Consider the following 18,546-nt stretch of genomic DNA (forward strand, 5'->3'; position numbering starts at 1 on the left):
AATGCTGCCTTCACACACAACTCGCCCCTTTGGGCTGGCATCAGGAGTGGACACCACTGGGCACTTGTCAGGGACAATGACTCACTGCCAACTCCTGACAGTGTGGTGATGCAGCAGCCACTGCAACCCGCCTTTGTTCTCCAGGTGGCATGACTTGCTGTCTTTGGTGCTGCCCCACACTGCCACCTGGTGGTGACAGCACTAAGTCCTCCTCCCTCCTCTTCCAGATTCCGAATAGCAGCACCCGTGGGCTGCCTTCTTGACTGCACACAAGCAAGGATGTGTGGCCACGTAAGCATGTGCCAGTGGAACTGAGGAGGAACTGTTGCTCAGGAGGAGGAGGAGGAGCTGCCGTTTGGTGGGCACGGCCCTCTGAAGGGTTTCTTGCTTGGAGCTCCCTAAACCTGGCGTCAGGCCTGGATTGGCAACCAGAGTCCCCCTGGCATTCCCAAAGAGCCAGATTTGACTCTGGAGCCTGCAGGTGCTCGTCCCTTTGGAGAACAGATTCATCACATTAGCGTCTTCATTGCAACTGTGCAAGTGCAAAGCTGAATATCAACTCTGCAGAGATGTGACGCTTCCCAGCACAGCAGACTTCTTTAGACTTAGTTTCAGCACACAAGCAAAACTTGTATTGTACAAGAAATTCTTTACTGAGCTTTGGAAAAATAAGAAATTTACTGCAGCCTCAAATAAATTACACATAATATACAATATATATATTTATACACTTACATGTGTATATGTACACATATATTGATATAGGATTGCCATTTTATTTTTTAAAGATTCCATCTATTCTAAGCTACTTGCTCTAGAAATCTAGAAAATGGATTTGTGCAAAATTAAATAAAATAATTTCCACCATTCTAAAGCATATAGAAAAATATAATTTGGCTAAAGAAACCTTGAAATATTTTATTTCAAGACATTTCCTTTAGGATTAAAAGAACATTGTGTTGCACGGCCAGAGCCAGCCCCCCCATGGCCACTGACGCACCAGCTGTTCCCTTTGCAGTGCACATGTGCATGGCCACTTCCAGGGAGCTGGAGTCAGCTGTGCAGTACACAACCACAAGCACAGGAAGAGGGCAAATCCCATCCCCACTCCAGCAGCAGAAAGCCAACTGTAGAGGTCCTACAGCCGTCCCGATGGTTGAGAGCTCCAGAGGAGCCTGAAGCCCTGTGCGCACCTGGCAACACATTCAGACCATGGGCACATGCCTTGCACAGTCAGATTGATGGGCAATGGATGCACCACTTATTCCTTGGATCAAGTCCTCTCCAGGTCCCCTTTATATGGCATGGAAGGACCTTTATTTTTGACAAAAACATCCCTCTGGTGCATGCTTTGTTTCTAGAGTTCAGTCTTGGAGAAGTGTTGCAGTAGCAGCCCTATCCCAAGCTCTCTACATCAAAATGGATAGACCATGATATTCTCTGTATAAGTTAGCAAGTATATTTTTGAACAGACAGAACAAACAGCCACACTTTCAAAACACTGGATTTGAACTTTGGTTTAAATATCGATGGATTCCTCCCCCCCTCTTTGTCATCTTCCTTCTAGGAAATAATCTCAGAAGCAATTTCTACACCACCTCTCAGCACCGTCTCCTGCACACCGTTAAGCAGAGGAACAAAAGGCTTCTCAGGAAAGGGCCTTACATGGGACAATAATATTCTATATAAAGCTTCCACTTTAAATACCCATCATATTCTTTAGAAAACATCTGTAAGGTTAGTGTAGTACAGGTACTGGTTCACAGCTGAGAAACCAGAGATTTATAAAAGACTGTTCTGTATCTCAGATGATACAATGAACTCTAAACAGAAAGACTTGTCTTGTATTTATCATGGTCTATTTAATGTAGTCTATTATTTACCTTTTTTCTTGACTCCTGCCTCCGTTTTGACCCTTGTTTCGTAGCAATATACAGCACATCACATTGAATGACGAGAAAGCTCAACTCAGTGAGTCCACCATGACACATGTCAACAAGTCTTTTTCAAGCAAGTAAAATAAAGCTAATTTTTGTCAAAAACGCTGCATTTTCAATCATTCGTTAATTAAAAAAGAAATTGTGTGTGTATGCCAGAGTGGAGGGAAAGCTTCAAGGAAGTTGAGAGGACGGCAGCAGGGTCCATAAATGAATAGCGTGACTTTGGTTGACATACGGAGACTGCTGAAAGAAAGGAGGTTCCCTCTACATCACAGCAGCCACATCTGTTGAGTTTGCATGGAGTGAGAGGCAGAATTCAGCTGAAGAAGAGAAAGCAGAGACTGTTCCTTTAAGCCCCTTGTCTATGTCAGCATACTTGGTATGCTAGGGAATTCATTATCTGAAACCTCTGGAATCAAGGCCTCTTTTTTAAAAAAATAAACCCAAGAAAGAGAAGAAAGATGTTTCCAGTTTTCCTACAGAGAAGAGTCACCCCCAATCCGTCACTCATTCTCTTCTCTCATTTCTACGATGTCCGTCATTTCCTCTGTCTGAGGCATGTCAGTCATTGCTGAGTCTTCACCTTCTGTAGCTGTCTCATTGTCATTCCTCTTCTTTTTCTAGGTTACAGAGGGAAAGAAGAGCAATGGGGCAGAGGGATAGCACTCGCGCTGGATTTTCAATCAAGGAAAACGCTTCCTTCTCATTCTCACTGTGGTGGGAAACTGGTCTCCAGGCTGTACCACTCTAGACTGCAGCTCATACGGCTGAATGCTTCTCCACAGAAAACATTCCATGCACTCAGGAAACTAGATGTCAGGGAGAAAGCTAGGCCACAGCACTGCTTCCTGACATCTAGCAGTAGGTGGGGAGTTAATTTGTGTATGTTCTGCTGGGAGAATCATGCAGTTACGTGAATCTTCCCCTATCGTTTGAAAAGTTCAGGCTAGAAACAGGTTTATCACTTCAGAAATATGTCCAAACGTACTTCATGTATTATGCTTCACAGGTGGGGAGACTACATATGCATACACACGTGTAAGTATAAAACATTTAGCACTGCCATTCTTAAAGCTTCAGCTTGCCTTTGATACCTGCTCCCTTCCTCTCTCCCTCCTGCGGGACTATTCCCTTTTATGTGACTCAGGGCCCTTTCTTTAGTTGGCTTCTCCGGAAGGGAAGAGGGTCACATCAGTTTCCTACATTACACCCAAGGGTGGCTTGCAAGCCAGTCCATTAAGAGGCTCTTCTACCCCTTGGGAGAGAACATAAGAGGAGCCCTGCTGGGGCAGCTGCCTCCCCGACCTGTGCTCCCCCCCAGCACTGAGATGATGAGGCAGGTGCCTCTGGTACTGCATCTCTCTATCAGGGCTAGCAGCAGCCATTGAGGCCAGTCCCAATGGAGAGACCCATCCTCCCGGAAGTTGCCCACTCCCCCTTTAGAGCCTTCCAAGCTGGCGGCCCCAGCCCCATCCTCTAGCAGCAAGTTCCACAGTTTAACTATGCGCTGTGTGAAGAAGAATCTGTCCTGAATCTCCTACCCCCCCCCCCCCCAGCTCCCCTGGGGGCTCTAGCGCTATGGGAGAGGGAGAAGAGCTTCCCCCTGTCTCCACACCATGCAGTTAAGTACACCTAGAACATCCATGAACATACAGAAAGGGGAACCAGTTCAAAGAAATCACATCTTACAGACCTTCTTGACTCAAATTCAAATGTTTCAGCTCAGTTAGTAAAATTACACACTGAGATGCTCAATAAATAAAAGATAACAATTAATGAAAGAAGGGAAAACTCCATTGATTCGTAGACCAGACTGCCTCAGATGTGGAAAAAAAATCCAGCTGTTGGCAAAAGTCCTTCAAGGAGTCATCAATGATTATAGGCCACAATATATAACTATATAAAATAGCAATCCATTAAACAACAAAAAAAAGCAAGGTTAGAAGCCAAGAAAGAATAAAAATAGGCCTCTGGTGAGTAGCCTGAATTAATATATCTGGAATTCAAGAGAGGTTCCTTTCCATTTCAGCAGTCAGACAAACAACAGCAGAGATCATTTCTCTGCAAATGACCACTTACCTCTTTCTGATAAACGTAGCAGGCTGCTATTGCGACCATTGTGGATTCTCCAACAAAGCCAGCCAGAAGGGATCCAACACCTAAAGTGGCTCCATGGACACTAACAACAGCAAAGGGGAAACAGAGAATCCAGGATCAGCCTTAATGACTGGGATGCTACACTACAGGCTTTAGAAACGATAAAGCAGAGTCATTAATTGCCAGTCATTAAAACGGCATCAAACTGTCCACAGAATTAGAGTCATATTGATTGGGAGCCTGGAAACTGCATGCATGAGGAGTGGGAGCCACATGCAGTTCTCCCCATTTTGTCTGAAAGAAGAAACGCGTATTTTCAGCTTCAGTTCATGTGAATTAGAACCCTGGAAAATGAGCGCGTGTGTGTGGGGGGGGGGAGTTAGGGCTGCCAGGTCTCCTGGATTAAAATATAAATTCAACTGGTTCCGATGTGTAAATATGGTCAACATAATCAACACCAGAAATATATTTATTATCACACCAAAGTGTGTAAAAACATATATTTTAGTGACAAAGACTTAACAACATTCAAACCTACAGTAATGCTCCCAGAATAGCGCAATCACAGAAGAAGTCTAACGGTGAAAAAGTCCACACAACTCCATATATGGGGCAAAGCCCGCTTCCTGTGCACGTTTCTATGTCCTGTCGTCTTCTGTGCTACTACCAAGGAATCAAAAAAATTCCACTGGAGAGAGAAAGGGGACCGCACTCCTAGGTCAAATTGCGGTTTCATTCCTTGTCCCTTCATCAGCCTGATCTCTCCACAGCCATCGTTTTATGGAGCCACTGAGAAATAGTTTTGCTTTCAGAAATTATTAGGAAGGGAATTGAAAACAAATCAGCCAGTATCATAACGCCCCTGTATAAATTGATGGTGCGGCCTTATTTGGAGTACTGTGTACCATTTTGAGCAGAAGCTCACAGGAGCAGAGCTCCAGAACCTCTAAATTTTACTGCTCTCTCCCCCCCACCAAATACTCTGGGCTCCATTGTCCCCGCCCCCCTTCCCGGTGTGAATTTTGCTGAACTCTAAGATTTGACAAACTTTCTAATATTTCCCATTCATGGGAAAATAGGCCAAACTGCCCCACTCTCATCAGATCTCGGAAGCTCAGCAGGATCGGTCCTGACTAGTATTTGGATGGGAGACCTCTAAGGAAACCCAGGGGGATGAATCAGAGGCAGGCAAGGCCACACCACCTTGGAACGTCTCTTGCCTTGAAAACCCCACCAGGGGTTGCTATGACTTGGCAGCCACTTTCACCTCCCCTGTCTGTCTCTTGTGCACATCACTTGCCAAGCAGATGGATCCAGTATTGTTGGTTTATGTCGCATATTGGGAAGTGGGATGTGTGTGTGTTGGAATGTCAGGGGAAGTGGCAGAGAGGAAAGGGGGCTCTTACCCCAAGTAAGGCAGCACGATCAGGCTGGTGATGAGGACAATAATCCGCAGCACTGAGCTTGGGGCCAGCACAAAGGTCTTCTTCAGGGTCATCAGCCATCCGGTCAAGTGTGCCCGCACTGTGACTGTGAAAAGAAAGACTCCTCAGGTCTCAGCCCAGGGCAGCCCGAAGCAGAGATGATTTCAGCGCTCTCTGTCAAAATGCACAGCCACATTTGGACCCCTGCGGTCCTCTGAGATCATGTGCTCACAAGGGCCTCATAAAAGTTCATGCTTTGCCTGACAAAGTTCAAATTCATCAGGGGTTATTATTAATGGCTCGGTTATCGTTAATGGTTCAAAGAAATTAATAACATTGGTGAGATGGGAACACCTTGGGCTCAGCTGTTTGACAGTGTGATCATAATGTCTGTCTACAAACTAAAGTGCAATGTATGAGCCAAACTCCAGTTTCCTATATTGCAAGACAAAAAAAAATTGGACATTCTCCATCAAAGCACTTTCATCTTTTGGGTGAACTATCACGGAGTCACGGTGTTCTCTCCAGCTGAACTTTATTCAGTAACTCTGTAGAGCAATGAGGGACTGCTGTGACCAGTGTTATCTTCCCTGCCTCCCTCCCCCACACATTTTCCCCATACCTGGAATTGGGAAGAAGGAGAAGATACGCAAAGGAATGACACAAAGCTCCGCAAAGGCAAAATCCACTCCAATTATGTCGACTAATATCCTCTCTGACACGTTTGGAGTCCAAAACATCACAAAGCAGAGCTGGGGACAAAGACCAGAAAGGAAATAAGAAAAGAAGAACCGGACAGCATCTCACACTTTCCCAATAACTGGCCTTTGACACTATTTACTGACCTTTGAAAGCCTCCATCCTTTTTACATATTGCTGCATTTTCAGCAGGACCACTGTGATGCCTTCTTGCCTAACAGTAAACCTCACCCTCCCTCAAGGAATCCCATCCCTCTTTTTAAGAAATATACTTTTATTTCCAGGAGAAAAAAATGGTCAGCCTATAAGACCTGCCCCCCCCCCCCTCCCCAGACCATGTCATCTGGCATGCAGGCCACGTGATGTTCCTCCTCAGAGCCCTGCTTGGGCTGTTTGAGCCAACTACCCCGGCTGACACCTCTTGTGTTTGACAACGTGGCTCACAAAAGCACAGGCCACTACAAATGTGTCTGAACACCAGGGGTCGTTTTGTAGGAAAAGAGGTGGTGGAGCTCATCCAGGGATTGTGATGCAGCTGCACCTGCTATTCAATGGACAAGGAGGTGGAACTCTCAGAAGGAGGAGGTGGAACTCTCAGAAAGGTTCAGGAGCTGTGCTCCTGTGAGCTCCCACTGAATCCGAGGCCTACTGAAGACAGCACACAAATGTAGAATCTGTCGCCAGAGAATTACAATTTCATTCAAAGTTATTAAACTCCACCAAACTTCGCCTTCTTGATGTACCAAGCTAGGAAGCTGTTCAGCAGCATCATACAGAGACAATGAGTGGCATATTCACAGAAACTGACAGTGACAGGACACAGCAGATGACCCATCACAGCCAGACTAGACCAAATAACTGCACACTCTGGGCTCTTTTAATGCAGTACTGCTTAAGAAACGGATAGCAGAGCTAAATACATGATGGGTTCCATTCATTAGACTTTAGCACATGCCAATGGTTTCTTTTTCTTTATGAAAAACCTGTTCCTTTTTCTCTTTGCCCCCCCCATATGTCATTACACTCTATCTGAAAAGAGGAAAGGCTGTGAAAGGGGCTTGGGGGTGGGGCTTAGAACAGGTGTCACCCACCTTTTCTTTAACAAGAGCTGTTTCTGCATAATTAAAAATATCCCAAGCTATTAAAGTGTTGTACGTAAATAAGTTTCCTGTTAATTTATTAAATTTGCTTCCCACCCATAAGGCAGACCTCATTCCAGCCCCCTTCACATACATACATGTGTGCGTGCACACACACACACACACCCACAGAGACTCTTCTCAGGTCTTTGAGTTTTGCATGATCATTCTCTACCAGCAGCTGAAGAGCTACCTATGGGAGAATCCCGCTTACAGGAACGTTCCAAAGTTAGCAACGAAAGGGAAGGAAGGAAGGCTGTTTCATTCAATATATATTTTAGTAATACTATAAAAGGCTACCATGCAGCTCAACAAGGTCTTAAATTAGGCGTGGACATTGCCTGAAAGGGTACAATGATATCCACCCAGTCTCAGTGGAAAGCTTAATGGCCAGTGCCAATAAAGTGACATTAGATAAGCCCTATGGCGATTTCCATGCTGTGTAGTTTATCTGACTGTTAATTCATTTCATGTGCCCCCCCCCCCCATTTGTGTTTCCATTCTCCTCGTAAGAAGCACAGCAAGTGTCCTTGGTCTCCCCCTCAAAGCAACCCTGGGGGAGAAATCAGCTCCATCTGAGAGAGAGAGTGACCAGACCTCCGTGGCTAAATGGCAGTGCCCGGGGTCCAGCATCTCCTTAGCCTTCCCTTCCTACCCCATACTGGCTAGTTACAGGCTCCAGAAGCATCTGCTTTCCAGTTCTCACCCCATCACTTCTAGAACAGCCCTGTCATAGAATCATGGAGTTGGAAGGGACCTCCAGGGTCATCTAGTCCAACCCCCTACACAATGCAGGAAACTCACAAATACATCCCCCAAAATTCACAAGATCTTCACTGCTGTCAGATGGCCATCTAGCCTCTGTTTAAAAACCTCCAAGGAAGGAGAGCCCACCACCTCCAGAGGAAGCCTGTTCCACTGAGGAACCGCTCCAACCATCAGGAAGTTCTTCCTAATGTTGAGCCGGAAACTCTTCTGATTTAATTTCAACCCATTGGTTTTGGTCCTACCTTCTGGGGCCATAGAATTCCACACCATCCTCTAGATGACAGCCCTTCAAGTACTTGAAGATGGTGATATCACCTCTCAGCCGTGTCCTTTCCAGGCTAAACATCCCCAACTCCTTCAACCTTTCTTCATAGGACTTGGTCTCCAGACCCCTCACCATCTTCGTCGCCCTCCTCTGGACCTGTGCCAGCTTCTCTATATCCTTCTTAAAATGTGGTGCCCAAAGCTAAACACAAGACTCCAGGTGAGGTCTTACAAGAGCAGAGTAAAGCGATACCATCCCTTCAGAGCCAGTTTGGTGTAGCGGTTAAGTGTGCGAACTCTTATCTGGGAGAACCGGGTTTGATTCCCCACTCCTCCATTTGCACCTGCTGGAATGGCCTTGGGTCAGCCATAGCTCTGGCAGAGGTTGTCCTTGAAAGGGCAGCTGCTGTGAGAGTTCTCTCAGCCCCACCCAGCTCACAGGGTGTCTGTTGTGGGGGAGGAAGATAAAGGGGATTGTGAGCCACTCTGAGATTCGGAGGGGAGGGCGGGATATAAATCCAATATCTTCTTCACATGATCTGGACACTATACTTCTGTTGATACAGTCCAAAATTGCATTTGCCTTTTTAGCCACCACATCACACTGTTGACTCATGTTCACATATGGTCCACTAAGACCCCTATACCCCTGTCGATGGTACCGTCTCCTTTTCTGCCATGACCTTAACCATCCAGCTGTTCCCATGGAGCTCATGCCCTCTGTCATTCTAGAAGCCAATAATAGGAGACCTAAAAGGTGACCTTGCTACTGAAAGCAGAGAATAAGCTGCAAAGAATACAGATGAACAGAAGCTGAGCACACCATTGTCCAATTAAAAACCACTTTGGAATCCTTGTGATCTTATCTTACACACACACACACACTAACGTGGACATGGAGAATTAGATAAATTCAAGGTTGGGTTTTTTTTTAAGCTCTCCTCCTTATTGTTCTTAATTCTAGAAAGAGATTTATCCACTTTCATGGTTGAAGAGAAGGCATTGAAGAGGGGGAGGATTTGCAGGATGGCAAATATCTGCAATTATAACAGCAGTGGAGCAGGCAGATTTGAAGCGCAGCATATTCAGAGGAGAATAAATTAATGTTTGCTTGCACAGACAAGTACTTATGAAAGTCAATTCCCTTTGTACATCAAGAGACTCTCTTACATCTTCTAAAGGCAATCGGATGTTAGATTTGTAATGCCATGTATTTCTCTTGTTTGTTAGGGGAGCTGAGATCCCAGTGGTTGGGACTAATGAAAACTCAAGTTGCTTTAAGGCCTTGCCACAGGAGCTGGGACACAAAACAAAGGGGTATGGGTAATGATTTCTACATATTTAGCAAGTTACGCTTCAGTGAGTTCCTTGTTCCTGCACTGAATATAAAAGCCAGCAATTCTTCTCTGTACAAACACAGCTCCCTTCAAAGTGGTCCCCTGTTATTTAGGTATACCTGGGCAATGAAGAAAAACACTCTCCTGCTCAAAAAGTCCATGGGTAGGTTTGCTCTAAAAGGAGCAAACAAGTTGCACAAATGACATTAAATCTTGAAAACATTTCACACATTAAACTGGAGACTGCACTGCAGCAGAGTCAGGATTTCCTGCTCTGGAAGTCTGAAGCAGAGTTCAGGGCTCCATTCAGAAGCTGCCTGGAAGCGGGAGTTCGTTGATGCCTGTTTCACTGCTGAGGCTCCCTCCTCCCCCCCCCTGTGCCCTTTGCCGAGTCTGAAGGAAATAAAAACAGCTTGTGGCGACATCTGCATGTGGCCAACTGAGGCTTGCTTTAGTTCTTGAACTAGGAGGGGGGGGGGGAAGGGGAGTGGTTTCATCTGAAATGAGGCCAGGCTCAGTTTCCTTTCGCCATCCAAAGGTGTCCCTCTGATGTGTAAACTGCTTGCTAGCCAGCCTGGATGAGGTATTTCCACATCATTGCAGTCAAAACAAATTTATTATAAATGAAGCAGAGAGAAATCATGACTGTGGTCCATCTTTACAAGAGTTCCAGATATTCTCATTGCACTATTGGTGTGTGCTAGCTTTCTACCATGCAGGGACAGGATAAGCCCAGCACAGCCTGCTTCCCTGCTCTGCCCAAGGCACAGCAGGCTGTGAGAGGGGAGAGGCCAGCAAACACCACCTGGACAGGCAGCCATCTCCGCCTCTGCACTGCAGGCCACTCCTGGGCCAAGCTCCACAGCCAGTTCTGGCCGAGGCAAGAGTAGACTGAGGAGGGCTCCAACCTCATCCAGTCTGGCCTTGTCCGGAGACAATTTTATCTTCCTCAAATCACTAAAGGCCCCAACTCAGCAAGCCGTGCACGAGCATGGAACAGTTCCTTAGGGATCTTTCCACAATACTGGTTACTCGGTCTTCCATCAATCGCGGACTAGCGGGCGGGGGGGAGGAGTGGCATTATTTGCACGGGAGGCTTACTCCTTTAGGGCGCTCCCGGCCCCAAAGATTGAGGGCATTGAATGTGCCGGACTGGCGTGGGGGGATGAAGAGGGGTTGGCGATTTGGCTGGTGTACCGTACGCCTAACGCACCGGCCAACGCCTTGCCGTCCCTGCTTGAGGCGGCGACAGGCTGGGCGCTGGAGCACCCAAGGTTGATAATCCTGGGTGACTTCAACGTCCATGCCGATGACCCGTCCTCCAGCCAGGCGATGGACCTAGTGTCTTCCATGGCGACACTGGGACTCTCTCAATTTGTTGTAACCCCCACCCACCAGGCCGGGCACATGTTAGACCTGATCTTCGCGGCCGGGATTGTAGTGAGCGATATAACCACAGAGGTTGTGCCATGGTCGGATCACTTCGCCCTCAAGGCCCGTGTAAATATGCCCCCCCAAACCTGTTTAGGCGAGGAGCCGATTATGGCTCGCCCGCGGAGCCAAATGGACCCGGAACGGTTCCAGATGGCCCTGCGGGACTCCTGGCCCTCTGGTGACTCTCTTGATGGCCTGATAGAGACCTGGAATAGCCGGCTCTCTGGGGCCATCGAGGAGATCGCACCTCGGCGCCCTCTGCGACCTCGGATTAAGCTGGCTCCGTGGTACACCCCGGAATTACGCCAGCTGAAACAAGGCCTTAGATGGCTAGAGAGGCAATGGCGACGCACTCGTGACGAGGCGACTAGAACATCTTATAGGAAGTTTATGAAATCCTATGAGATGGCAATCAAGGCTGCAAAGAAAACATACTTTGCAGCTAGGATTGCATCTGCAAATTCGCGCCCAGCCCAATTATTTAGAATAATTCGGAATTTGACTACATTGCCTCAAGGCAATTCTAAAGCTAAGGAATTGGAAATTGGCTGTGAGGCTTTTGCGAAATTCTTTGCGGATAAGGTCCAATCGCTCCGCCAGGACTGCCCCGCCAATTTGGAGGCAGTAAGTGGACTCGAAGCCCAATGCGTGTCTTCTGATTCAACTCTGGATTGCTTCGACCCGCTCAGCTTGGACGAAGTCGACAGAATTCTTGCCACTGCACGTTCCACGACTTGCGATCTGGACCCTTGCCCCTCCTGGCTAATTAAGGCCTGCCAGGAGGAACTAAGATATCCTATACGGGATATTATAAATCGATCCCTTTCAGAAGGTGCCTTTCCAACACCTCTGAAAGAGGCATTGGTCCGCCCTCTCTTGAAAAAACCGTCATCAGACCCGGCCGAATTGGCACACTACCGGCCGGTCTCAAATCTGCCTTTTTTGGGCAAGATTATTGAGAGGGCCGTGGCAGCGCAGTTGCAGGAATTCCTGGAGGACGCTTCCGTCCTAGACCCATGCCAGTCCGGCTTCCGCCCGGGCCATGGGACAGAAACAGTCCTGGTCGCCCTCATGGATGACCTCCGACGGCAACTGGATCGAGGCGGCTCGGCAGTATTGCTGCTGTTAGACCTATCGGCGGCGTTCGATATGGTCGACCACCGGCTGCTGACCCGTCGCCTCGCCGACGCAGGAATTCGGGGGCTAGCCTTACAGTGGCTCTCCTCCTTTCTTGAAGGTCGGGGACAAAGGGTGGCAATTGGGGGGGAGCTGTCTCAGAGATACCCACTTCATTGTGGAGTGCCTCAGGGAGCAGTTCTCTCCCCGATGCTGTTTAACATCTTTATGCGTCCCCTTGCCCAGATTGCACGGAGGAATGGGCTGGGTTGCCATCAATATGCAGATGACACCCAGCTCTATCTATTGATGGACGACCGGACTGGTGATGTCCCAGCAAACCTGGACCGGGCACTACGAGCCGTGGCTGACTGGCTCAGGCTGAGCGGGCTGAAGTTGAATCCGGCGAAGACTGAGGTCCTTTGCATGGGCCGCGGCGAGCCAGGAGGGGAGACTATTCTACCGGCCTTCGACGGGGCGCCACTGGTACCGGTGCGCAAAGTCAAGAGCCTGGGAGTGCTACTGGAGTCCTCCCTATCAATGGAGGCCCAAGTAGCTGCCACTGCTAGATCCGCCTTCTTTCATCTTAAGAGGGCGAGGCAGTTGGCTCCCTTCCTGGAGCGCGCCGACCTAGCAACTGTGATCCACGCAACGGTCACTTCGAGGTTAGACTACTGCAATGCCCTCTACATGGGGCTGCCCTTGTACCGGACACGGAGGCTTCAGGTAGTCCAGAACGCGGCGGCCAGGCTGTTGGAGGGACTACCACGGTGGGAGCCTGCACGGCCTGGGCTGCGTAATTTGCACTGGCTGCCGGTTGTCTACCGTGTCCGATATAAGGTGCTGGTTATCACCTTTAAAGTCCTATATGGCCGAGGACCTGCCTACCTAAAGGACCGCCTCTCCCCGTATGTACCCCGGAGAGCACTGAGATCTGGTTCCCAGAACTTACTAACAATCCCTGGGCCAAGAGAAGTTAGGTTGAAGGCCACTAGGGAGCAGGCCTTCTCGGTGATAGCCCCTCGTTGGTGGAACGATCTACCAGAGATGGTGCGAGCCCTGCGGGACCTGAACCAATTCCGCAGGGCTTGCAAAACATTTCTCTTTCAGTTGGCATTTGAGACAACATGTGGTAATTGAATTGATATAGAACCGGATCAACGAATGAACAGATATTTAGCCATCCTAAATACATCTGGATTACATCATTCTAGCACCTACCTTAATATATCTTATTATATTTTATTTGTTTTTATGTATTTTAAATAACTATTTGTAATTAATGTCAAATTATTATGTTTTATGAATCATGGGACTCCCATGTCTGTTATACTGTCCAATAAGAATCATGGGATTCCCGTGCCTGTTAGCCGCCCTGAGCCCGCCTGGCGGGGAGGGCGGGATATAAAAATAAAATATTATTATTATTATTATTATTATTAAATCTTGCTACGTTCCAGGATGCTTTTTGTCCACTGTGTGGGTGTTGGGGGGGGGGGATGTGGGTGGTTTTAGGTATCTGTAAAGAAAAAGAAGCAGCAGCAGCAGCAGCAGCAGTACTCGAAGGGCTGTCATCTAGAGGATGGGGTGGAATTGTTTTCTGTGGCCCCAGAAGGTAGGACCAGAACCAAGGGGTTGAAATTAAATCAAAAGAGTTTCCGGCTCAACATTAGGAAGAACTTCCTGACTGTTAGACCAATTCCTCAGTGGAACGGTTCCTGTTACCATTAGGTGGATCTGTAACTGGTTGACAGATCGCACCCAAAGAGTGCTTGTGAATGGTTCCTCATCCTCTTGGAGAGGAGTGACAGGGATCTGTCCTGGGACCTGTTTTGTTCAACATCTTTATCAATGGTTTGGATGAAGGAAAGAGGGAATGTTTATTAAATTTGCAGATGATACTAAATTGGGAGGGGTTGCAAAGACAGTAGAAGACAGAAACAGGATACAGGATGACCTTGACAGGCTGGAAAACCGGGCGAAAACCAATAAAATGAATTTTAACAAGGATAAATGTAAAGTTCTGCATTTAGGTAGGAAAAATCCAATGCATGGTTATAGGATGGGGGGAGACTTGTCTTTGCAGTAGTATGTGCGAAAAGGATCTAGGGGTCTTAGTGGATCATACGCTGAACATGAGTCAACAGTGTGATGCAGTGGCTAAAAAGGCAAATGCAATTTTGGGCTGTATCAACAGAAGTATAGTGTCCAGATCACATGATGTGATGGTATCACTTTACTCTGCTCTGGTAAGACCTCATCTGGAATATTTTGTTCAGTTTTGGGCACCACATTTTAAAAAGGATATAGACAAGCTGGAATGGGTCCAGAAGAGGGCGACGAAGATGGTGAGGGGTCAGGCGACCAAGTCCTATGAGGAAAGGTTGAAGGAGCTGGGGATGTTTAACCTGGAGAGGAGGCGGCTGACAGGTGATATGATCACCATCTTCAAGTACTTGAAGGGATGTCATATAGGGGATGGTGTGGAATTGTTTTCTGTGGCCCCGGAAGGTAGGACCAGAATCAATGGGTTGAAATTAAATCAAAAGAGTTTCCGGCTCAACATTAGGAAGAACTTCCTGACCATTAAAGTGATTTCTCAGTGGAACAGGCTTCCTCGGGAGGTGGTGGGCTCTCCTTCCTTAGAGGTTTTTAAACAGAGGCTAGATGACCATCTGACAGCAATGAAGATCCTGTGAATTTAGGGGGAGGTGTTTGTGAGTTTCCTGCATTGTGCAGGGGGTTGGACTAGATGACCCTGGAGGTCCCTTCCAATTCTATGATTCTATGATAAGAAGAAGTCATTTGTCAACTGTCATCATCACTATTTTATTATTATTCCACACTCCCCCCAAATGAGGCTCAGCCGATCAAATTAAACTGCAATACAGTTAATATACAGCCAACCACTTTTCTCCTCCGCTCTCAGCCTTATAAAACACCTGAGTGTTCTACGTGGAAGACATCCATCCGATTAACCCTTAGTTTTTGTATTCAGAAATGGGGGCCGTCATTGTTCTCCTTCTCTTCTTTCTGAAAGGCTGGGGGTGCCTGTTATCACCGGGGCTTTGCACACAGCAAGCTGGATCATGAGTCTGTTTGAGGCCAGGAGAAGCAGGCTTGGGAGGCAGTTTGGAAGTTCACCTTCTGCTTCAGAGACTGAAATAAACAACAGCAGAAGAACAAAGACCATCTTTGAGGCCAGCCTATAATTCTGGAGGGGGCTACGCACAGGCAATGGAGAAGGAGGGTTGTAGATACAGCCAGGGCCGCATTCCCTCCTGCCAACCCCCCCCCCCCCAATTGTGGGAGAGGAAAAGCAGCTTCTTCTCCGACTTCCCTCCGTTGAGGCTTCTCTCTGCTAGGGCTCCTTGTAGTTTAGGGGGCCAACAGTCATAAAATATGTTGCAACTATATTATTAGCCCGGATACATAACTTTAGAAATAAAGTTGCCGATTTCCTGTCCCTTTGATAAAGCTGAAAAACAGGTTTCCTACCTGTAACTGATGATCTTCGAGTGGTCATCTGTGCAGTCACACTGATGGGAGAAGGCGCCAACGCCGATCACGATCGGTAACTTCAAAGCTGCGGATTTCCGCGCCCCTGTCTCGGTGCACATGCCCAGAAGCCCCCCTGCGCATGCTCACTGGGACAGGAGCGGACATCCCGCCAGTTCTCTTCTGACCGCCGCTGGGATCAGTAGATCTTCGCTTCGGTCGGTGGATTTTCTTCTTAGCACTTCGTAGGGTTTCCATGGAACCAACGACACGTGTACTTGTTCCTTCCAATTCCACTAATCACACGGGTAGTCCAGAAACTGTCCAGAGAACGTCCGAAGGGAGTGCTGGTCACCCCATGGTGGCCCAGACAACATTGGTTCTCCCCCATCCTACGTTTATCCAGGGGAGTCTTCCACCATTTTCCCATGGTGCCGAATCTACTGCTATCCCACCAGGGGCTTGTGGTCCACCACGATGTCCCGCATCTGAAGCTAACAGCGTGGAGACTCATGTAAACTCTTTATCCCGGAGGGTTAGGCAGTTCCTTCTGACCGCTGCATGAGCCCTAGAACGGACCGGCAGCAGTGGGGAAGGTGGGCGGGTAGTGTGACTGCACAGATGGCCACTCGAAGATCATCAGTTACAGGTAGGAAACCTGTTTATCTTCTTCGTAGTCTCTGTGCATCACACTGATGGGAGAATAGCAAGCTAACGGCCTACCTGGAGGAGGGTGCCCCGGTCCGTCAACAGGAGAGCGACTGCAGGACAGCCCGGCCCACGGACGAACCTTGATGCCACCGAAGGTCCAACGCATAATGTCTGATGAAGGTATGCGGAGAGGACCAAGTAGCAGCCTTGCAAATGTCCCGCAATGGCACCCCTTTCATGAACGCTCCCGAGGTGGCCATTGCCCTTGTAGAATGCGCCCGAATAGGCCCTGAAAGAGGCCTCTTGCTCAGTAGGTAACACAGTTTAATTGTCTCTGTCAACCATTTTGAGAGTCTTTGAGATGAGATCTTCCGACCCAGTGAGGGCGGGGCATAGGAGATGAAAAGCCTAGGGTCCTTCCGGGAGGGCCCTATCCGATGCAAGTAAAAGGAGAGCGCCCGCTTGACGTCCAGGGCGTGGAGCCTCCATTCTGACTCCGTAGCTGGGTTAGGGAAATAGACCGGCAAATAGATTTCCCTGTTTAGGTGGAAGGATGACACCATCTTGGGCAGGAAAGTAATGTCTAGACGTAGCCATACGACCTCTGAACTGAACCGGAGATATGGGTCATCACACCGTAGTGCTGCGAGCTCCCCTACTCTCCGTGCTGAGGTGATGGCCACCAGGAACGCTGTCTTCCACGTCAGTAACTGCAGGGAACACGTTGCCATGGGTTCTAAGGGCTTTCCCATCAGGGCCTCTAGAACCCCAGCAGATCCCACGATGGAGTCGGATCTTTAATAGAGGGGTATAACCTCATCAACCCCCACAGGAACTTCTTCATGGTAGGATGCGCGAAGACCGAGTGCCCTTTGATGTGCACATGGTTGGCCGAGATAGCAGCCAAGTATACCCTCACGGATGACACTGTGAGCCCCTTGTCTAGTAGGGTAAGCAGAAAGTCCAAAATTACAGGAAGGCCCGCAAGAGTCGGGTCCCCTGGAGTGTTGGATTTAAACTGTACAAACTGCGCCCACTTGTGAGCGTAAGACTTCCGCGTGGATTCCTTCCTACTATTGAGGATGACATGCCTAACCTTCCGGGATAAAGAGTTTACATGAGTCTCCACGCTGTTAGCTTCAGATGCGGGACATCGTGGTGGACCACAAGCCCCTGGTGGGATAGCAGTAGATTCGGCACCATGGGAAAATGGTGGAAGACTCCCCTGGATAAACGTAGGATGGGGGAGAACCAATGTTGTCTGGGCCACCATGGGGTGACCAGCACTCCCTTCGGACGTTCTCTGGACAGTTTCTGGACTACCCGTGTGATTAGTGGAATTGGAGGGAACAAGTACACGTGTCGTTGGTTCCATGGAAACCCTACAAAGTGCTAAGAAGAAAATCCACCGACCGTAGCGAAGATCGACTGATCCCAGCGGCGGTCAGAAGAGAACTGGCGGGATGTCCGCTCCTGTCCCGGTGAGCATGCGCAGGGGGGCGTGGAAATCCGCAGCTTTGAAGTTACCGATCGTGATCGGCGTCGGCGCCTTCTCCCATCAGTGTGATGCACAGAGACCACGAAGAAGATCGATTGGAAACGGGATAGTGAAGCTCTCCAAGGCCCACCACCTCTTCACTGCCTGCAGATCAAGCTGACATGAACAGGAAGGTGAGAGGGAACCGTTTTAAGGCTGGCAGGTTTTGTGGGAGAGTTGTGGTCTGCACAAGAAGAAGAACCCAGTGGCAAAACTCTTCCTAGACTGTACCACGTCAATGCTGAAATTAGGGGCATTTGCATTTTTGCCAGCTCAGGTTCTCTAGGGGGACCTGAGCCCTTCTCTGGGAGATTATGGTGAATTTTCTCCTCCAGAATGCTCACCCCAAGTAAAAGGTGGAAGTGAGAAGGGCCTTTCTCCCAACCTCATGGGGTCTTCCTGTTAAAGACTGTGTGGCATAAGGGCATCTGGACTCCCATTTGCAGAGATCTCTTGAATACCATAATGTACATGGTCAGAGGCCTTCGCAGTTTTGAGGGCTCTGGCTTCCATGTTCTGCTGTGTGTGTGTTTGTGTGTGAGAGACAGACAGACACACTGAATGTGGCTTGGCTCTTTCCACGTGTGGCTATACAATGAGATATCGTCAACATACTGCTCCATGAATCTCACCAGACACTCC

At 48.3% G+C, this 18,546-nt stretch overlaps 1 protein-coding gene across 1 annotated transcript in view; it reads right to left on the reverse strand.

Moving 5' to 3' along the window:
• Window positions 1–629: 629 nt before the first annotated feature.
• Window positions 630–18,546, reverse strand: part of ANKH (ANKH inorganic pyrophosphate transport regulator) — a 147,076-nt gene continuing 129,159 nt past the window's right edge. The window contains exons 9-12 of the mRNA XM_060244314.1: window positions 6,084–6,213; window positions 5,444–5,567; window positions 4,020–4,119; window positions 630–2,560 (exon numbers count right to left, since the gene is read on the reverse strand). Of these exons, the coding sequence (XP_060100297.1) occupies window positions 2,444–2,560; window positions 4,020–4,119; window positions 5,444–5,567; window positions 6,084–6,213 (471 nt within the window). The 3' untranslated portion in view covers window positions 630–2,443. The remainder of the gene's footprint in view (window positions 2,561–4,019; window positions 4,120–5,443; window positions 5,568–6,083; window positions 6,214–18,546) is intronic.

This window comes from Heteronotia binoei, chromosome 7, assembly GCF_032191835.1.
Source record: "Heteronotia binoei isolate CCM8104 ecotype False Entrance Well chromosome 7, APGP_CSIRO_Hbin_v1, whole genome shotgun sequence".
NCBI lineage: Eukaryota > Metazoa > Chordata > Lepidosauria > Squamata > Gekkonidae > Heteronotia > Heteronotia binoei.